This window comes from Vigna unguiculata, chromosome 4 (genome assembly GCF_037176805.1).
Source record: "Vigna unguiculata cultivar grain cowpea cultivar isolate G323 ecotype 2 chromosome 4, ASM3717680v1, whole genome shotgun sequence".
NCBI classification, from domain to species: domain Eukaryota; kingdom Viridiplantae; phylum Streptophyta; class Magnoliopsida; order Fabales; family Fabaceae; genus Vigna; species Vigna unguiculata.
In genome coordinates this window covers 2538850-2561841 of record NC_140795.1, presented here as the reverse complement: position 1 = coordinate 2561841, position 22992 = coordinate 2538850, and the positions used below count along the sequence as shown (strand labels likewise).

Below are 22992 nucleotides of genomic sequence, written 5' to 3'. Positions count from 1 at the left end.
AACTGTTTTAACAAAAATTGAATAAAGAAAATACTATTAAATCATTATATATTTTAGATAAAATCTACAATCTTCCTATAATAAAATCTATAGCACTTAAACACAATTTGGTGTAATATCAAGGATCATGATGAAAAAACGTTGGTATCCACTCAATTAAAACTATGTTTTCACACTAATTAAGCATTTGATATGATTTATGAATAACATATACATGGTTGAAATTCAAAGTGGTCATGATTATAGTGCTATTTTCAAATATATTTTTTTCCTTAAAGCTTCGATGATTGAATGAGAGACAAACCTGCAGTGACTGGAATTGGTTGCATGAACAAAGTGAAGATGGCTATGATGAGAATAAAAAAAGAAAGAGTGATCCTAGCCATCCCAAATTTATGTCTGTTGAATGCTGAAACACGAACCCTATAAATATATATATATATACACACTCTGTCTCTTAGTCACCAAAGCAAAATTTTGCTTCTATTTCAGCTTACAATTAATGAAATTTCCCATAGAAAAGGACGTCAATAATCATAATAAACGGAGCAAGTTTTGGTAGAAAAAATTAACAGAAAAGTAACTTGTTTTTCCTCTTATGATATGAATTATTTATCAAATTTTTTTAAGAATCTGAAATTAATCACTTGTAATTTTTTTTTTCTTATCTAGTCTCTTGTCAAATTCCAATTATATTTTACTTAATAGAGCTTGAATCCAAATTGCTTACAAAAAACGAATATATTAATTTGAACGCTTTTAATTGAAGAATTGTCTAAATGACGAACCTAAAAAAACTATTATAAAAGGAAACTTTGTAGTAATGTTACATACTACAAAAACGTGCTATTTGAAAGTGTGAAAGAAAGAAAACACCTTGCAAATGGTTTAGACATTTTGAAGCCACGTTCTAACCTTAAACTCTTTTCAAAATAAGTTTTTTTCTCAGCAACATGCTAGTAAAACCTATACACAATGTTATATTGTTTTTTCTGGTTTTAAATGTATGTATGTACTTAGGTCTGATTTATCTAAATTTTATCTTCTTTTTTTTGTTATAGATACACACATTTGGCTTTTATCTTTGAATCATTGATTTTTATTTTTTTCTATATGTGTGAAAAAGAATTGAAGTATCCTAAGTATTCTATAATTAATATATATTCCTAATTGCTGATAAATAAAATTAACCTCTTATGCATAGCTGTTTTTTGAAGAAGATAATTTTTTTTTGCTTAATTTGTAAGTCATAATGTTAAATGATTAAACAATATATATTAAATGATCAACCCACTTTATTTAATAACACAACAAAAAAGTTTTAATCCGAGATTAACTCTTCTTCAAACTCACCTCAAAATATACCCTGAATTTGATGCTGTTGAAAGTTAGAAATAATTTCAATGTCAAAAGTTGTTAGAATTTTCTATAAATGCCTTACAATTAATTTTAATATTCTCTTTTGCTAAAAATGTGTTAGTATTATAATTTATTTTATGATAATTGAATTTAGTAATAATGTGATTAATTGTCTACGAGTTTTGGAAACTCAATTCTTATTAATTGACACAAAAATAATTTAAATTTAATCACTAAATTTATAATGGTAGACATCTAGGATTAATATATATTAATTAAATTTGTTTCACTGTTACTCATTATCAGATATTTTCAAGGATTTATGCTATTCAAAACTCTAAAATATAAAGTTTATGCGTAGATTCAAGAATTTGTTTCATTAACCTTCAGTACATCAATAAGTACTTTTCAATACTTGAAATTCATATAAATTATTCCGTTTTTGGTATATTAATTATTTAATCTTCCAAAAGTGCTTTCCATATTACTAAAGATTAGTTTCATCTACTTAAATATATGCTTATTTTTACTAGCTTCTATTTTATACTTGAATAAACGGTTGATTTAGTTCCTAAAATTATATATCAAAATCCTATTAATTCTAAAACTAAACAAAATCAAGTATGTTTAAACTTCAAGGTTCTATTTAAGTTCTTAAAACTAATTATTATCTTTTACTTCAGTCCATAAATACATGTAACTATTATCACTATAAGAAAATTTTTAAATAACAACAAATTTTAAAGACAATAAATAATTGGTGACTAATTTAAATATTAATTTATATATTAAAAATTAATAATCTCTAAAATAATCAGAATATAAAATTATAATTGATTAATAAATTAAACTCTCCATTACATGAAACTCGATGGTATAAAATAAAAGCAATATATATATATATATATATATATATATATATATATATATATATATATATATGATGATGATGATGATGAGAAACAAAGTAGATGAAGTAGCATAGATGATGAATAATTGAAGATCTTATGCCATGGAAATTGGAGGTGGAGGTGAAGTTGGAGGTTTTGGTTTCACAATAGGTGGTTTGTATATAGGTGGTTTGAATTGGACTCCCCGCAAGGGTGGAGGAGGTGGGCTTGGTCGTACACCCAACTTTCTCATCTTCAAATCTACAAATTCAAACAACTTCTCATCATCTCAATAAATAAATAAATAAATAAATAAATAAATATATAAATATCCAACTAAATTTAATTATTACACTTAAATTGTTTTATTTCACAATATGCATTTTTTAATAAATATGGTAGTTGTTTATAAATATCCATGGATAAATAGAAACTTAAAATTATTTTCAACGCAAAATCTTAAAATTTGATACTTATGAATTTTACTTTTGTTATATATCATATCATCCAATTTTTTCAGTTTTATTTAATCTAAAACTTTGAACTTATTATACTTAGATTCTTAATGGTTTCTCCCACAAATGTTACTTGTGTTTTATCACTCGTTATATCACAATAAGATATATTTGTTTCATCTATTTATCTCACCATTTTATTATAATCCTAATTATGGTTTAATTTTTATGACAAAGAGACGAATTTGGATTTTTTGTTAAATTTTTCTGTGTTGTTATTCTGTTATATCTTTAAAATATATTTGACACTTATTTTAATATTTTAAAATATGTCAAAAAAAAATTTAAATTACATCAATGTATTTTCAATATTCAACGAAAATAATACTAAAAAATCTAATAAAGAATTTAAACTCTACGTGGATACATCCATTTGATTTTTTTTAATAGTCAAATTTGTATTTATTATTTTAATGCAAAGACTTATATAGTCGGCGCAACCAAACGTAGTTACAAATATAACATCCAATAATCGATAACCATAATTTAAAACTATTTTTTCTGCACTAAACATGCGATATGCACTATTTAATGTAGTAAATGTATATCCTGGCTAACCTCTGTAGTTCAGAGCCTAAAAGTGTCATGGTGATTAATTATGGCTGCCTCTGTATTATGTGGACCACAATATGTTGTCATAAATTATGTTCAATTGTTCTGGGTGAATTTTGGTTGATGATGCTTTCTTGTTAAATTATGCATCAACACTAAGTTGTGTATTTTTGTATAAAGATTAGAATATTCCTCACGTGCGCTACTTAATAAAATTTTATATGATAAAATAAACGTATATGTGGTTGAAACTCAAAGTGATCATCATTATATATTTTCGTTTTGCAAAAAATGAAATGATTCAATGAGAGAGACAAACCTGCTCTTACTGGAGTTGGTTGCATGAACAAAGTGAAGGTGATTATGAACACAATAAGAAAAGATAGAGACATGGAAGAAAGATCGGTCCTAGCCATCCTCAGTTTGTGTGAGTTTGATTGCTACCCAAACCGAATTAATATACAACTTCTGCTTCATACTACCAAACCATACTTTTGCTTCTCTTTCAACTTCTTCAATGAAACTTCCCATAGAAAACTTGGTCAATAATGATAATAAAAGGAACTCGTTTTGGTAGAAAAAATGACAGAAAAATAACTAGTTTTTCTTTTTAATTTTTGCATCACCATATTACAATATGAGTTATTTATCAAATTTTTTTAAGAATCTAAAACTAATCACTTGTAATATATTTTTTTCTTATCTAATCACTTGTAAAATTCCAATTATATTTTACTTAACAGAGCTTGAATCCAAATTTACTTAAAAAAACGAATATGTTAGTTTGACCGCTTCCAGTTGAATTATGGTCTAAAATGACGAACCAGAAAAAGCAATTATAAAAGGAAACTTCGTGGTAATGTTAGATATGACGAAAACGTGTTATTTGAAAGTATGAAAGAAAGAAAAGACGATGCAAATGGATTAGACATTTTCAAGCCTGGTTCCTCTTTTCAACATAAGTTCTTTTCTCAGCTACATGTGTATGTCTCTTAGGTTTCATTTATTTAAGGTTTTTTTTTTTCTAGTGCTTTTGGTTTTTATCTTTGCATCACTATTTCTTTTTTTTTTTATATGTGTAAAAGAATTAAAGTACCTCAAGTATTGTATAATTAATATATATATATATTCCAAATTGCTGATATAAAAAAAATTACTACTAATCCTCAACATCCAAATTGCTGATATTAGAGAGCATTATTAGAAATGAAAAGCGTTTTTATTATGTATCTCCATTATATATTTCGAAGAAATCTTGTTCAAGACACTACGAAAACATGGTTTAAATAAGATTGAAATTTCTGAAAAGTTGGAGGGTGGGTTTTAATAGTAGTTTTGCAGGTGCCAATAACAATCTATTTTTAAACATAGGTTGAAGGTAACGCGACCCAATAATGCCTAAAACAAAAAACTTGACAACTAGTGACAGACAATTCGGCAGTTGCGGATTGTCTCTTTTTCATTCTTTTACTATTCGTCACTCTAGGTTTATTTTAAACATGCAAAGAAAAATCAAGAGTAAATAAACAAAAATGAGACAAGTTTACGAAATTAATCTCATGATCGTTAACTTATTTTTTATTTTTTAAGCTTACCATTAATATTAGTAGGGATAGAATAAAAAATTAATAATATTATTAATATATTAAAAAATTAAAACGAAACTTATCTGACTTTATTTTTGGGTTAAATATGTTTTTAGTCTCTTAAGTTTTAAAACGAAATTTGAAATTGGTTCCTCTTCAAAAATTTTGACCAATTTAGTCTTTCATCTTTATAAATATATGGATTTAGTCTTTTTAACAAAATTTTGTTAAGTTTATCTAACCTTTCAAGCACATTCGTGATAATATTTGAATTATTTACATCGTTTAACCCATTTTCGCTTAAATACTAACTCAAATATTATCATAAAATGCATTTGAAACTTCAAATAAACTTAACAAAATTTGATTAAAAGAACTAAATCCACATATTTCTAAAGATGAAAGATTAAATTGGTCAGAAGTTTCGATGAGGGACTAATTTTAAACTTCGCTTAAACTTGAGGGACCAAAAACACATCTAATCCTTTATTTTTTCTTAGACCACAATAATTACGAATAGAAAGAAAATGTGTACTCAAATATATGTTTGAAATCAAATGAGCTGCACCTTTTAATCAAATCCCAATATATATATATATATATATATATATATATATATATATATATATATATATATATATATATGTATATAGCTTGCAATTATATCTAAAATAAGAGGAATATTTATTCATGGAACAAGAATAACATGAAAATTTTCTAGGTCATGGTAGCCCTAATTTATCTTGCAGGCCCCAGTGCTGGGTTTATATAAGGTGAGGGAGGTGGCGGTGGCAGTATACCCAGTTTCCTCATATTCAGATCTACAAATTAAAACAAAAAGATGATGTCAACGGTTCAAAATGTTTATCCAGAATGAAAAAACCCTACGTTTTGATGAAATTGTCTAAGAAAATGAACAGCATATATATAGGTGGTGGAAGCGATCGTGATGATGATGTTCTTTTATGCAAGTTTTCATGATTCAAGACGAAGACTAACCTGAACCAACACTCAACTGCATAAAGAAAACAAAGGCTATGATTAACAGAAGAAAATGTGCAGAGATTGATGATGAGAGACTGAAGATGTTAGCCATTATCTCACAAGTTCTTGCTTATTCAGAATCAGAAATTCAGAGAAATTTATAGAAAACCCTAATTTTTTTTCTCTTTGATTGCGTACTATAAATTGATCGAGAAAATCTAATAGGGGATGACTCCAAAAATTTTGTCAAGTGAAGACCAGGTTATTGGTGAAGAAAAAGAAAATCATGGCTCTTAATATTAGTTTGAGAAGTCAATTATCAAATAAGAAAAATTGCGTAGTCGTAACGTTAATATATGTGAATTAGTAATATAAGGAGAAAACATGAAGGTCGTAATTAGTTGCTATTAGTTTTTCATAAAGGAAATCAATCTTCTTTGACAACGGGGTGATGAACTCAACCGTTTAAAGAGTCCAACTGTGTTAATTATGTTAATTCGAGTTTAATTCAATTTTAAAAATCTGATCTGCGCAATCAACCAGACATCTTCAAACACTTACTCATTCTTTAGGGTTTATTTTGTAACTTTTATCTTATTATGGTAGTTTAATAACTAGGACGTTTTCTTCTTCTTTTGTTAGTTTTAGTTATATGTTCACGATAAGTTATTAATGTTTTAAAAAATTTAAAACATTTTGTCATGATTTTGCTATCAATGATTTTTTTATATATATACAAATAAATAATTATATTAAATGGAGCTTTCGAAAGGTGCTTCAACTCTTATACAAGATAAAGAAAAAGAAAAAAGAGTGAAGTTTGTTAGATGTTCCTCGTCGACTAGAATAAAATAATTTTATAATATATAAGTAGGTGTAAAACTCATTTTATAAGTCAATTTTATCGAGTTAAGTCAGACTTAAGTCCATCCTTAACAAGCACTTTAAATATAAATATCTTTAATTTATTATTTGATTCTTAGGTCTCAATCAAAAACATTTTCAAATTTTGTTTTGGATAAAAAATAATCCAATATCTCTAAACAATATCTTTAAAATTATTAGTTGAACCAAACTCAAGGAAAAAAAATTATATTTTTGTTATGAAATAAAGCGAATAACAAAGAGAATAGATAAGAGAGAGAATAGAGAATAAAGAATAGGGAGCAACTCATCTATGTATTATTATTGAGAGGAAGAGTCCTATTTATAGATACAATATGTAATCCATAAAGGAAATAAATCAACTTAGTTAATACAAATATTTACCATAAAGAGTAATGAATCATATGAGTAAATGTATCAAATCAATGGACAGTCATTAATTCATAACACTTCCCCTTGAGTGTCCATTGATAAAGAATGTGCCTCGTTAAAACCTTACTAGGAAAAACCCTTTGGGATAAAAAAAACTAGTGAAGGAAAAAGAGTACAACATTCTGTATTCTTTAATACAATATTGTTCATCACATATTCTATTTCTTCCCCTCATGTAAATTTACATCATTAAGGTGACGAAGTCTGAATTTGTGAGTCATTTGCTCAAAAGTTCTTCTTGGTAAAAACTTTCCAAATAGGCTTGTCATATTTTCGGATGAATGAATTTTTGGATGTCTATATCATCTTTTCAATTGAACAATACACTATTATCTTCATATATGGTTGTTGATTCCATCTTTGTTGGGATAGTCACAAGTTTCTTGCACATGTTGCATTATAGGCCTTAACCAAACATATTCACAACTTTTCTCGTAATTTTGTATGATTAGACGATATTGCTACTATAGTTTGTTTCATATACCATCATGAAACCATTGTGCTACCACATGTGAACAAACATCTTGTTTGTGATCAACCATTGTGACATTGTAAGAATATGTAAAATAACATGCATATCCATAACCCATTGGTCTGAATCTGAATCATTTGGATGGAATAAGCTCATATTCGTAGTACCCTTAAAGTAACGAAGTATATGTTTTACTCCAAACCATTTTCTTCTTGTAGTTGAAGAACTATATCTTGCTTAACAAATTTACAGCAAATGCAATATTAGATCGAGTATAATTAGCAAGATACATTAGTGTTTCTATGACACTAAGATATGGTGCTTCTAGACCAAGAAGATCTTCATCATTTTCTTGAGGTCTAAGAAGAGTCTTTATCAACATCTAACGACCTCACAACTATTAGAGTGCATAATGGACATGACTTGTCCATTTAGAACATTTTAAGCACCTTAATTATATAAGTTTCTTGACGTATAAAAACACCTTTATTTAAATACTCAATTTCTAATTTCAAATAAGACTTTGTCTTTCAAAGATCATTCATCTCAAATGATTTCTTTGAGTAATCAATTGTCTTTGTGAGCTCATTAGGAATTCCAACGATGTTTATGTCATCTACATAAACAATAATTATGGCAAATTCATTATTTGGATCTTTTCATATAAATAGAAGAACAAATAGGATCATTTTTATATCCTTCTTTTAATAAGTATTCAAAAATACGGTTATGCCACACACGTCTTGATCTCTTTAATCAATAAAAGAGCATGTTCAATTTTATTGAATAACCCTCTTTAGAATTTGTCTGGTTGGGCAAATAAAATCTTTCAGGGATTTTCATATAATTATGATTCTCAAAAGAACCGTACGAATAGGTTGTAACATCATTCATTAGATGTAAATGCAAACCTTGTTGTGCAATTAGAATAATCAAATATTGCAATGTTGTTGCATCCAATACTAGTGAACATGTTTTTTTCACTAATCAATACAAGGTTTTGTGAACAACCTTGAGCAACCAATTATGCTTTGTATCTAACAATTTCATCATTTTTAATTTGATTTTTGCGCAAAAATCCATATGTACCCAACGAGTTTCATAACTTCATGTGTGCGAACTATATGTTCAAAAACCTTTCGTTTAGCAAACAAATATAATTATGCTTATTTGCATATTTTCATTTTGGCCAATCTTTTCTTTGCCGACAATCTTCAATGATCATTGCTTATTGATCTTCATTGTCATTCATAGCATTCATCGTTATGTTATAAGTAAAAGTTTCGTCAATGTTAACTTTATTTTGGTTCCATATTATATGATTCATGACATAATTTATTGAGATCTCATCATTTTCAACAATTTCAGGTACCTGAGGTTCTTCTGGAACCGAACCATTAATTATGTCAAATAAATCTTTTGGGATTTCAACCTTTTCGATTAGGTCATTTTGCATTTTAGCTCCCTTTCTCATTCAAGAGTTTTTATATTTGGAACCAATAGGTCTATCACGCTTCAAACGTGTCCACATGAGTTTTTAAACTCTTTTTTTTTCGCATCATAATAATTGATCATGTCAAATAAGGCAATCATTTTGATTTGTAAACTTCTGGGTTAACATGACATGCATTTTAATTGTACTAATAAACTTGTAGTACAAACTATAAGAGAATGTTGATAATTTCTCCAACACATTTTCTTTTTCAACTCAATCATAGAGATATAAAGATATTTCATAGCTTTTTTATTGTTTGTCTCAATATAATATCCATTTAGACAAATATCATTGAAACTTAATAAGTTTCTATTCAACTTCTTGGTAGAAGAATAATAGCTCTTCTAGAGTTTTCAAATATATTTGTAGTACTATAAATAATACTAACATTGATGTCTCGCATTATCAAACAAGAGAAAAATTTATTACTCTTGAGAATTGTATAAGTTGTTGCACTATCAATAAGACACATATCTTTTGACACTAGTGCAAACATTCGTTTTTCATATATAAACGTAAATATCAATATGAGATTTTTTTTTTTAACACTCTCATAATCAATGAGGTGATCAATGCTTTCATTTGCTTTAGCAAAGAAAATAATAATATCAAGATGAGTAACATCCATATGGCCATAATCAAAATCACCATCTTCATAAGCAAAATATGTTTCTATGTTTTTCTCATTATTTGTAAGATGCTTTGGTGTATAATAAGTACAACTCAAATGACCTTTACCACCTATAATGATAATATATACTTTCATTTTTTTTGTCAGCATTTTCACATTTTCCTTTTCCCTTTTTCACATTATTGTGCCATTTCTGGTGACAAAATGTGTCTTTGAAATTTTCTTTATAACCATGTCCATAATCAATATCACGATCACGATCATGAAAATATAAATCAAATGTTGCGGCATTCACTTCTAAGAATGTAGCAGAACCAATTTGGACATGTTTCTTGATTTTCTATCAAAAGCTCATTGCTTTGTTCAGCCATACAAAGGCATGAAATAAATTCATAATATTTATTGCTGCATTCACTTCTGAGAATGGAGCAGATTAGGCGGATCTCATGATTTTTCATCAAAAGCTTTATTGCTTTGTCCAGCCAGCCATACATAGGCATAAAATAAATTCATAATATTTGTGAATCCTTTTTCACAATATTTTTGTCGCATGAGCAATTTAGTTGCTTAGATGCGTTATTTCTTTATTTAATGGTATCCCAATATCCATTGCATCTAAATGTATTTCAACATTTAAAATCCATCCAATATAAGGAATTATTCCTTGTAATATCAAGGGTCACAAATCCAAATTTTGCACCGTTTCGCGTGTTTAGAACTAGCACATAAAATAATAATAATAATCATCATCAAAATAATAATAATCACCGTCATAATAAAAATAATAAGACGGAGATGAAAATTAATAAAGCTAAACAATTATTATCACAAGAGAAAGAATATAAGGTAAAATTATAAATTGAGAAAGAATTAGAAAAAGCCTGGATTGAGACAAGCAGAGAACTGTCCTTATAGAGAACAAATTTTCACTAGTCCTCAATTGGTTGGAGCATCGTGCTGATAACGTGTAATGAAATAAAGCGAATAACAAAGAGAATAGATAAGAGAGAGAATAGAGGATAGAGAACAGAGAATAGGGAGCAACTCATCTGTGTATTATTATTGATAGGAAGAGTCCTATTTATAGATACAATATGTAATCCATAAAGGAAACAAACCAACTTAGTTAATACAAATATTTACCATAAAGAATAATGAATCATAGGAGTAAATGTATCAAATCAATGGACAATCATTAATTCATAACAATTTTGATATATAGTTTGAGAAATCATTTGTTTAAACAGAACCTCAAACTTTCATGATGTAAATAGTTAATTTAGATTAACTTTGAGATATAATTTTCATTGCGCGTAATACAAATTATACAGTGAATATTCAGATAATATATTAATGAGACAGGCGACATTAATTTATTTATTAGTTTATAAAAAAATCATTTCATTAGAATTAAAAAAAAAACATTTGAAGTACTTTTAAACTTCAATATTTTTTCTTTTTATAATTTTTTAACTTTATCGACTTTTCCTTATAAAATTAGTAGATATTTCGGTTGTCATGGGATTTTATTGTTGTGTAATTGTGTAATATTTTTATCAGTTCTTATTTAATACTCTGATTTAATTTCCTTATAAAAGTTATTTCCATTTTACTAAAAAGGATTAATTTCAACTACTATATGCTTATTTGACTAGATTATATATGTGACGTCCCATTTTAATAGATTAATCTACCGAATAAAATATCACACAATTATAATAACGAGAAGCATCCAGATGAACATGAAACGAACGAGGAACAACTATTACAGTCATCCATAGGAGTACTTAGGAAAGAACCTGGGCACACAACTATGCCATAAACAAAAAGAGTTCTAAAGTTTAACAGTTGTGCAAAAGAGATGCTCTAGGAGCATGGAATTACAAGGCACTAGGGCCTTAGAACTTCTACGAATAACCATAACAACTGGTCCACTAGGCTGCACCGCTACGACCATCAGGCCTACCTCCAGAAGTATTCCCATCTGCTCCCACCAATGGTGATCATCGCAAAAAGAAACATAACAGAAAACAAACACAAACATGCAAGGGTAAGCTAGTGTAATATAATACTTATCATGGTAGAAAGGAATAAATGCATAAACATTCCCAGACATACAACACAGAGGCACATAGATCATGTTATGGCAACCAAACTAGACACTATGACTCAATTATCCGGATACATATATTAAGATCGGATTCACTGGATGCCTGCACTCGTGGTTGCCTCTACTGCTCTGCAGAGCCATTGCCAATGGGTTTCACCCTACCACTCACGAGGTTAGCCTTCAAGCGTCTAAGGCCATTATCCTGCCAAAGACTAGGGCCTCCCGCTACTCTCACCACTCGGGTCAGTTTGCTCTACTTGAGACTCACTGACCCTTTAGAGTTTCGGGATGCAATCCTTACTTGAATCCTTATCTTAATATGCACACTAAACGCCACCATAAAGTCTCCCCACGAGACTCATGGAATTACGCCTATCTCACCATCATAATCATGTTTCTCATACCATAACCACCACGTTGATCTCATGCATACAATCCTCATGTTAAAACATCATGAAACCACAACTCCATGATCAATCTCATACCAAGCATGCCAGTTTCATTCATAAAAACCCAAACACCCAAATATATTCACGCACATCATATTTAGAAAGAATAGTTTGAATGGTACATGCAACAAATCACTCAAACAGCCAAGGAAACATAGCACTCCCCCGAGAACTCGCTCAGGCGAGACGCTGGCCTTCCTGAGGCAGCGAATTCTCGCTCAGGCGAGATGAGCAACAGGGTCTCATCTCGAATTCTCGCTCAGGCGAGACGCGCAACGTGACCACTTCACGAATTCTCGCTCAGGCGAGACGCGCAACGTGGGTTTTTCACGATTTCTCGCTCAGGCGAGGCCTCCTCGCCTGAGCGAGACATGGCGTCGCTCAGGACGTGGACAGGTCGCCTAGGCGAGCTCTCGTGGTGGTGAGTACTCTGATACTCTCGCCTAGGCGAGACAAGCTCGCTTGGGCGAAAATAGCAGCGTTCACCACTGTCAACCCGCATGCAGCGGCGGAAACCGCCCAGATCCACTCCCAAATACACATGCAAACCCATATCATTCGATAAAAACATACTAGGCACGCATACGAACTCAAAACGACCACAAACAACCCAGAAACACTTAAGACCGAAGAGTCTAGCTTCCCTTACCTTCGTTTGATGGGAACAACACGACACTGACCCGCAACAGAAATACCACAGCTCCAAGAACCAAATTATAGAGCTGAAACAGAAAGGTTCGTACAAAACGAAGTTAAGAGACTTAGCCCTAACTTAACCAACGTGCTAAAACAGTGGAAAAAGGGGAATGAATAGATCAGAAATGCTAAGGTTCAGCTTACCTGGAAAAAGGAAGGGGTTTGGTAGCTCGGAGACGAACGGAAGTCGTGCCCTAGCAGAGCACTTTGCTGGAGTTTGGAGAGGAAGAGAAGCTGCTCTGTGGAACAGAAGAGTGAGGAACAGATGAGAATGTAGGGGGGTCTGTGGTAGGGTAAGGTGCCCTCCAGAAGGGTAGGGCCTTGGGCCTCCGAAAAGGCCAGGCCCAAAAACTATATACACTGAAAAAAAAGGTCTTACAATATCTCCCCAACAACAAAAATTTTTCGTCCTCGAAAAATTAGACTTACCAGAACAGATGCGGGTATGAACTCCTCATGTCCTCCTCTAGCTCCCAAGTAGCATCACCTGTCCTCCGGTCCCAGATGACCTTCACAAGACTGGTGGCTCTTCCCTTCCGCTCCTTAACTTGACGATCCTCTATAGCCACTGGCTGTACCACAACCTGGAGATTCTCCCTGACTTCCACGTCTTCAGCCTCTAACACATGTGATGGATCGAAAACATACTTCCGTAGTTGTGAAACATGGAACACTGGGTGTAGATTCGCCAACTGGGGTGGCAATGCGACCTCATAAGCCACGGGCCCTATCCTCCTCAAGATCTGATACGGACCCAAAAACTTAGGTGACAACTTCCTTGAGCGGATAGCCCTCCCCACACCAGTGGTTCGGGTCACCCTCAAGAACACATGCTCCCCAGCCTCAAACTCTAGAGGTCTCCTTCTTCGGTCCGCATATGCTTTCTGACGACTCTGGGATGCTTGCAACCTGTCTCTCACTAACTGCACCTTCTCTGTGGTCTGTTGCAGCAACTCTGGTCCAACCAAAACTGACTCACCATCCTGGTACCAACATAAAGGAGTCCTGCACCTCCTCCCATACAAAGCCTCATAAGGTGCCATCCCTATACTCGCCTGGTAACTGTTGTTATAGGTAAACTCCACCAGTGGTAACACCTCGTCCAAAACGCCAAGGTGATCCAAGATACAAGTCCTCAGCAAATCCTCCAAGGACTGAATCACTCTCTCTGACTGGCCATCCGTCTGAGGATGATAAGCAGAACTCATCCTCAACCTGCTACCCATAGCCTCCTGCAGTGCCTGCCAGAACCTGGAAGTGAACCGGGGGTCTCTGTCAGACACTATGCTACTAGGCACTCCATGAAGTCTCACTATCTCACGAATGTAGAGCTGAGCCAACTTGGTCATAGACATCCTGAGATTCACGGCCAAAAAGTGAGCACTCTTCGTCAAACGATCCACCACCACCCATATAGCATCATGTCCTCTCACGGTGCGAGGCAAGTGGGTGACAAAATCCATGGCTATGCTATCCCACTTCCACACCGGAATATCCAAGGGTTGAAGCGTTCCACCGGGTTTCTGATGCTCCACCTTCGCCTTCTGACAAGTCAAACAGGCCGATACAAACTGTGCAACTTCCTTTTTCATGCCCTGCCACCAAAAGTTCTCCTTGAGGTCCTGGTACATCTTAGTCATGCCAGGGTGCAGACTAAAACGACTCTTGTGTCCCTCCTCAAGGATCAACTTCCTCAATTCTGCATCCTCTGGTACACAAACTCTGCCTCTGAACCTCAACACACCATCACTGCCCCAGGCAAACTCCTTGGCCTGATCTGTCCCCAGTAGTTCTTTCACCTTCTGTAGACTAACATCCGTTGCTTGTCTTTCTCTGATTAAGCCCAGAAAGTCACTAGATATGACCAAGGTGCTACATCTAATGAATTCCGGCTCCAACTCAAACTGTAGTTTCATGTCTCTGAAGCTCTCAAGCAACTCCATCTCTTTTATCATCAAGTGTGCCACATGCACTGTCTTCCTACTCAGTGCGTCTGCTACCACATTCGCCTTCCCTGGGTGATAGAGAAGCTCGAAGTCGTAGTCCTTTAGAAACTCTATCCATCGCCTCTGCCTCATGTTTAACTCTTTCTGATCGAAGAGGTACTTCAAGCTCTTGTGGTCACTAAACACACGGAATTGTGCACCATACAAGTAGTGCCTCCATATCTTCAAAGCAAAAACCACCGCTGCTAACTCTAGGTCATGAGTGGGGTAGTTCTTCTCATGAACCTTCAATTGCCTTGAAGCATAAGCCACCACCTTCCTCTCTTGCATCAATACACACCCAAGACCCTGATGAGAGGCATCACAATACACCTCAAAGGGTTTACTCACATCCGGAATTATCAGAACTGGAGCACTCGTCAACCTCTGCTTAAGCTCTCTGAAGCTCTCTTCACATCTATCAGTCCATGCAAACGGTTGATCTTTCCTGGTTAGCTGTGTCAGGGGTGCCACTATCTTGGAGAACCCCTCTATGAACCTCCTGTAGTAGCCAGCTAGACCCACGAAACTCCGAATCTCAGTCACTGACTTGGGACACTCCCACTGTATCACGGCCTCTACTTTAGCTGGATCCACAGCTATACCCTGAGCTGATATAACGTGCCCCAAGAACTGCACCTCTCTCATCCAGAAGCTACACTTTGACAACTTGGCAAACAGTTGTTTCCCCCTCAAGATGCTAAGCACTATCCTCAGATGCTCGGCATGTTCCTCCTGCGTCCTGGAGTAGATGAGAATGTCGTCTATGAAGACCACGACAAACTTATCTAAAAACGGACGGAAGATCCGGTTCATGTAATCCATGAACAAAGCTGGAGCATTGGTCACACCAAATGGCATAACCACATACTCATAGTGCCCATATCTGGATCTAAAAGCAGTCTTCTCCACATCTTCTGCCTTCACCAGAATCTGATGATAACCCGACCGAAGATCAATCTTGGAGAACACTGACGCCCCATGAAGCTGATCCATCAAATCATCTATTCTTGGCAAGGGGTACTTGTTCTTAATAGTCAGTTTGTTCAGCTGCCTATAGTCCACACACAACCTGGAGCCACCGTCCTTCTTCTTCACAAGCAAAACAGGCGCTCCCCACGGCGAAGCACTCGGCCGTATTAACTGTTTCTCAAGCAGTTCCTCTATCTGCTTCTTTAATTCCACCAACTCGGCTGGGGCCATACGGTAAGGAGCTATCGACACTGGACCGGCTCCTGGTACCAAGTCTATGGAGAACTCAACCTCTCTCCTAAGGGGTAGACCTGGTACCTCTTCAGGGAACACATCCTCAAAGTCCCTGACCACTGGTATCACTGTTATCCTTTCCTCTTTCTCAACTTCCATCCTGGCAAAGACCATAAAACACTGTGCACCGCTCTGAATTTCCTTCATGACCTCATTAGAAGACAACAACTCAGGCTCCTCTGAGTTTGAGAACAACAGCTTCTTCTCCCGACAGTCTATGAGAACGTGATTGGCAGAGAGCCAATCCATTCCCAAGATCACATCTAACCCTTGCAGAGGGAGGCATATCAGATTGACTTTGTATACGCGCCCCTCTACCTCAACTGAACATCTAGAACACACAGAAGAAGTCCTAACCAACCCAGATGCCGGAGTCGATACCACGAGATCAAACTGTAGCTCACACACCGGCAGACCCAACTCCCGCACACAAGACTCTGACACAAATGAGTGTGTCGCTCCAGAATCAAAAAGAACACAACAGGACTTGCCAGATATCACACAACAACCAATAACAAGGTTACCTGAACCTGCCGCCTCTGACCCAGTCATAGCAAAAACTCGGCCTGTAGCCTGAGGCCTGCTGCCTCCTCCTCTCTGCTGAGTCTGGCCTGAACTCTGACTCGGGGTGTGTGGTGGGGGTCGTGCTACTGCCCCTCTCCTAGAAGGACAATCCCTGCCGAAGTGGCCTACCCTGCCACAAAGATTGCATCTGCGGAAACCTGGTAGCTGTGGGCAGAAATTCTTCGCATGCGGTCCTCCGCAATGATAACACTGTATCCTGCCGGGCGGGGAAGAGAAACCTCCAGATCCCTGTTGCTGAGGATGGGGTCTTGCATATGGCTTCCTCTTCTCTTCAACCCTCTGCCTGGACCCAGATGGTCCGCTAACCCTCTGCTGTGGTTGCTGCTGAGCTTCCACCTCTACCTTCATACGTTCCATGACCCTGGCCTTTTCCACTAAGGCCGCAAAGTCCTTGATGGACAGTGGAGCTACCATCAAGCGGATGTCTCCTCTGAGACCGTTCTCAAACTTCCTGCAACGCCACTCCTCATCGAGCGGCATGGTGTAAAAACGCCCCAGATGCTTGAACTGCTCGGCGTACTCAGCCACTGACTTGTTCCCCTGTGTCAGCTGGAGGAACTCTACCTCCTTAGCGTACCTCACGCTATCAGGGAAATACTCAGATAAGAACCTCTTCTTGAAGGCTCTCCAGGTGATGTCCTCATGCTTCTCTTCCATCACCAGCTTCATGCTGGCCCACCAATGCTCAGCTTCTCCAGTGAGCATGTAGACAGTGAAAGCCAGTCTGCTCTCATCCGGGCACCTCTTGGCATCAAAGATGCGCTCCATGTCTTTCATCCATTGGTCCGCCTGGTCGGGACTCTTCTTGCCATCAAACTTGGCAGGTTGGTGCTTCAAAAAGTCTTCCAAACTCCATTCAGGGGGTGGAGGTTGGGGATGAGGACCATACATCGGTGCACCAGCAGCATTCTCCCCTAACTGACGGAGAGCATCCACATGCTGCCTCTGAGCATCCTCTGCAGCCTGTCTAGCAGCTTCCATCTGCTGCATCATGAAGTGCTGCTGCTCTAGAGAGGCTTCCTGGCGCTGCATCGCCGCCTCATGCTGTTGCATCATAGCATTACTCTGTTGCGTCAAGGCTGCAGCCATAGCCTCGATCGCCCTAGCCAGGTCTTGCCCATCACCCTGAGAAGGTTGAGGAGGAGCTACACGAGGGGGTGCCATAACACTGGACACACAGAAAGAACCGTCAGAACTCAGTTAGATTGGAACTCATCTAAACACGACAAGGAGGGCACAACAAAAGCTAAGCGAACACATAACCCACAGACACTTAGGAACGAAGGCTCTGATACCATAAAAGTGTGACGTCCCATTTTAATAGATTAATCTACCGAATAAAATATCACACAATTATAATAACGAGAAGCATCCAGATGAACATGAAACGAACGAGGAACAACTATTACAGTCATCCATAGGAGTACTTAGGAAAGAACCTGGGCACACAACTATGCCATAAACAAAAAGAGTTCTAAAGTTTAACAGTTGTGCAAAAGAGATGCTCTAGGAGCATGGAATTACAAGGCACTAGGGCCTTAGAACTTCTACGAATAACCATAACAACTGGTCCACTAGGCTGCACCGCTACGACCATCAGGCCTACCTCCAGAAGTATTCCCATCTGCTCCCACCAATGGTGATCATCGCAAAAAGAAACATAACAGAAAACAAACACAAACATGCAAGGGTAAGCTAGTGTAATATAATACTTATCATGGTAGAAAGGAATAAATGCATAAACATTCCCAGACATACAACACAGAGGCACATAGATCATGTTATGGCAACCAAACTAGACACTATTACTCAATTATCCGGATACATATATTAAGATCGGATTCACTGGATGCCTGCACTCGTGGTGGCCTCTACTGCTCTGCAGAGCCATTGCCAATGGGTTTCACCCTACCACTCACGAGGTTAGCCTTCAAGCGTCTAAGGCCATTATCCTGCCAAAGACTAGGGCCTCCCGCTACTCTCACCACTCGGGTCAGTTTGCTCTACTTGAGACTCACTGACCCTTTAGAGTTTCGGGATGCAATCCTTACTTGAATCCTTATCTTAATATACACACTACACGCCACCATAAAGTCTCCCCACGAGACTCATGGAATTACGCCTATCTCACCATCATAATCATGTTTCTCATACCATAACCACCACATTGATCTCATACATACAATCCTCATGTTAAAACATCATGAAACCACAACTCCATGATCAATCTCATACCAAGCATGCCAGTTTCATTCATAAAAACCCAAACACCCAAATATATTCACGCACATCATATTTAGAAAGAATAGTTTGAATGGTACATGCAACAAATCACTCAAACAGCCAAGGAAACATAGCACTCCCCCGAGAACTCGCTCAGGCGAGACGCTGGCCTTCCTGAGGCAGCGAATTCTCGCTCAGGCGAGATGAGCAACAGGGTCTCATCTCGAATTCTCGCTCAGGCGAGACGCGCAACGTGACCACTTCACGAATTCTCGCTCAGGCGAGACGCGCAACGTGGGTTTTTCACGATTTCTCGCTCAGGCGAGGCCTCCTCGCCTGAGCGAGACATGGCGTCGCTCAAGACGTGGACAGGTCGCCTAGGCGAGCTCTCGTGGTGGTGAGTACTCTGATACTCTCGCCTAGGCGAGACAAGCTCGCTTGGGCGAAAATAGCAGCGTTCACCACTGTCAACCCGCATGCAGCGGCGGAAACCGCCCAGATCCACTCCCAAACACACATGCAAACCCATATCATTCGATAAAAACATACTAGGCACGCATACGAACTCAAAACGACCACAAACAACCCAGAAACACTTAAGACCGAAGAGTCTAGCTTCCCTTACCTTCGTTTGATGGGAACAACACGACACTGACCCGCAACAGAAATACCACAGCTCCAAGAACCAAATTATAGAGCTGAAACAGAAAGGTTCGTACAAAACGAAGTTAAGAGACTTAGCCCTAACTTAACCAACGTGCTAAAACAGTGGAAAAAGGGGAATGAATAGATCAGAAATGCTAAGGTTCAGCTTACCTGGAAAAAGGAAGGGGTTTGGTAGCTCGGAGACGAACGGAAGTCGTGCCCTAGCAGAGCACTTTGCTGGAGTTTGGAGAGGAAGAGAAGCTGCTCTGTGGAACAGAAGAGTGAGGAACAGATGAGAATGTAGGGGGGGTCTGTGGTAGGGTAAGGTGCCCTCCAGAAGGGTAGGGCCTTGGGCCTCCGAAAAGGCCAGGCCCAAAAACTATATACACTGAAAAAAAAGGTCTTACAATATATATATATATATATATATATATATATATAGAGAGAGAGAGAGAGAATAAATGGTTGATTTAGTTTCTAAAATAGTATATCAAAATCATATTAATTTATAAAAATAAAACAATCAAGTATCTTTAAATTTTAAAGTTTACTTAAGTTCTTAAAATTAATTCATTATTTTCTATTTTGGTCCAAAAATATGTGTAATTATTATTATTACCAAAAGACTAAAGTAAAGATCTTAAGTTTAGGATATAAATCTAAAAAATTGCATAAACATTTGTTACGTTCATATTTTTTTCAAATAACTGAGAATATTCTATTTTCAAACCCTACTTTTTATTCTTGATATTTTTTTAGTTTTATTTTGTAAATCTTATAATAAAATTAAGTAATATTAAGTATTTTCAACTACAGGGGAAGTATACACCAAATAGCGTATTTCCTCCTTTGAATGTTTGAAATCAAATTTTGACATAATAATGTTATTCATATTATACATTAACTCGATGGTGTGTAAAATAAAGCAGAGAAAGAAATTTGATATTATTTTATTTTTCTATTTCAATAAATATTTATGTAAATACATATGATTGATGAACTTTTTGAAATATCAACATAACTAAAATATAAAAAATTTATAGTGATGCATAATATAACATCGTTTGATGAAACATAATTATTAATAATTGAAAATCTTATGCCATGGAAATTGGAGGTGGAGGTGAATGAAAAACGGGTTTAACGTTTGTTGATGGGCCTGAACGGGGTGGAGGAGGTGGGCTTGGTCGTACACCCAACTTTCTCATCTTCAAATCTACAAATTTAAACAACTTTTCATCATCTCAATAATATATACACATATATTTCAACCAAATTTAATTACTACAGTACACATACAAATTTTTTTATATTACACTATGCTTTTATAACTATTATTGTAAGTGATGGTAAGTGAGGACGAGTGATCAAATAATAATATATAATTAATAGAATAGTTTTGTGAAATTAAGTTATACTTAATTTCTACTTTCACAAGACTAAAAATGTAAAAGAAAAAACTAATTCCCACAATCAAAATGTTTTTTAATTGAAAAAAAAAAGAATTAATATAAAATAATAATCACATAGGATGCCTGAACATAATGAGAGATGGGAGATTTCCATCATATTGGTTTAATAGTCTTTTTTATCTTAATATTTATAATATTATTACACTCTCAAATTGTTTTCCTTTACAACATTATTTAACAAAATCGATCATTTTAATTAGTTCTAAAAGAAAAAGAATTATTAAAGTGAGAAAAAAATTGAGAGCTACATTTAATAATCTTAACAAAAATCGAGATTAAAAAAAAACTATTAAATATTTGAGAAAAAATTGTCTCCCTTTCTCTCAGTCATCGATCTTCCTATAATACCATCTATAACATTTAAACACAATTTGGTGTAATTTGAAAAAGAAAATATTTAAAATTAAATAATTTTAAAAAAATTTATTAAATATATGTGATTTCTTTTATAATTATAATTATATTACATTAAATATTAATTTTTATTTCATTAATAACAATGACAAATATAAATATTTTGAATATATTATTTTGTTTTCTAAAATTAATAGTCAAAATTCGTCATAGAGTATCAAACATCTATCCACACATCACGATTTAAAACTATGTTTTTACACTAAACATTATATATAATTTATGTATGAACCATATATGGTTAAAATTCAAAGTATAGTACTATATATTAAAATATTTTTCGTAAAGTTTTTATGATTGAATGAGAGAGAGAAACCTGCAGTGACTGGAATTGGTTGCATGAAGAAAGTGAAGGCCATTACGAAGATAATAAAAAAAGATAGAGACATAGAAGAAAGAGCGATCCTAGCCATCCCCAGTTTATGTGAGTTCATTGCTGAAACCCAATCCCTATTAATATACAACTTCTGCTTCATACTCACCAAACCAAAATTTTGCTTCTCTTTGAGTTTTCAATGAAATTTCCCACAGAAAACTAAGTCAATATATAATGATGATAAAGGGAACACGTTTTGGTAGAAAAATTGAACAAAAAATTAACTAGTTTTTGTATTTAACTTTTGCGTCATCATATTACAATATCAATTATTTATCAAACTTTCTTAAGAATTTAAAATTAATCACTTGTAATATTTTTTTCTTATCTAGTTCATGCCTTTTTTTTTTTTATCACATACAAAGTTCCAGTTACATTTTACTTAAGAGATAATTGAAGAATCGTGTAAATGACGAACCTGTAAAAGCTATTATAAAAAGGAAACTTCGTGGTAATGTTAGATATCATAAAAACTATAACAAGTTATTTGAAAATGTGAAAGAAAGAAAAGACCATACAAATGGATTAGACATTTTGAAGCCACGTTCTATGCATAGCTGGAGAAGATAAATTTGTGCTCCTTTAAGAATTTATAAAATTTAGAGACTAAACTTATAAATAAGCCAATTGTGTATAAAGAAATCTTCCTTCAGATTTTTTAAAATTTTATTAAATTTTAATTATTAGTTAAATTTTGTTCGAATCTATAAAGTAATGAATGAAATTTATTATCAAAGAGTAAAACTTACATAATTTTATGATTTTTCATAAATTAAGAGAATGATAAAAAAATGTAAAGAAATACGTTAAATTTTATCTATAGGTTTTTTGTTGACAAAATTGACTGAATATTTTTAATAGAATCTGTTTTTTTAATCACTTTTTATTTTCAAATTTTAAATTCTAAACCTTAAAAATCGATTTAGTATAACATTGACAAAGTTATTTTAATGGCACATTACTGTAAGCC

The 22992-nt window shown here is 34.6% G+C and overlaps 1 protein-coding gene and 1 long non-coding RNA gene across 2 annotated transcripts; both read right to left on the bottom strand.

Moving 5' to 3' along the window:
- Positions 1–5562: 5562 nt before the first annotated feature.
- On the bottom strand, positions 5563–6133 carry LOC146886636 (uncharacterized). The gene is made up of 2 exons (XR_014994240.1): positions 5902–6133; positions 5563–5723 (listed from the first exon to the last, which is right to left on the bottom strand). It is a non-coding gene; the product is annotated as an uncharacterized LOC146886636 (long non-coding RNA).
- A 6513-nt stretch (positions 6134–12646) lies between these two features.
- On the bottom strand, positions 12647–22005 carry LOC114182012 (uncharacterized). Its single transcript, XM_085672597.1, has 9 exons — positions 21963–22005; positions 19932–20026; positions 19741–19813; positions 19423–19619; positions 18417–18516; positions 18256–18331; positions 15913–18060; positions 13486–15783; positions 12647–13082 (listed from the first exon to the last, which is right to left on the bottom strand). Exons 1-9 carry the CDS (start codon positions 22003–22005, stop codon positions 12647–12649), a joined length of 5466 nt encoding a protein of 1821 aa, XP_085528723.1.
- Positions 22006–22992: the final 987 nt, after the last annotated feature.

What these genes read in the sequence shown, in the direction of transcription:
- LOC114182012 (XM_085672597.1), bottom strand. Translation starts at nt 22,005, where the DNA reads ATGGCCTTCACTTTCTTCATGCAACCAATTCCAGTCACTGCAG. An exon ending in AAACCCCTTCCTTTTTCCAG is followed by an intron (nt 19,814 to 19,931) that starts GTAAGCTGAACC and finishes TTTCTGTTTCAG; the next exon opens with CTCTATAATTTGGTTCTTGG. An exon ending in TTCTAAGGCCCTAGTGCCTT is followed by an intron (nt 18,332 to 18,416) that starts GTAATTCCATGC and finishes TTGTGTGCCCAG; the next exon opens with GTTCTTTCCTAAGTACTCCT.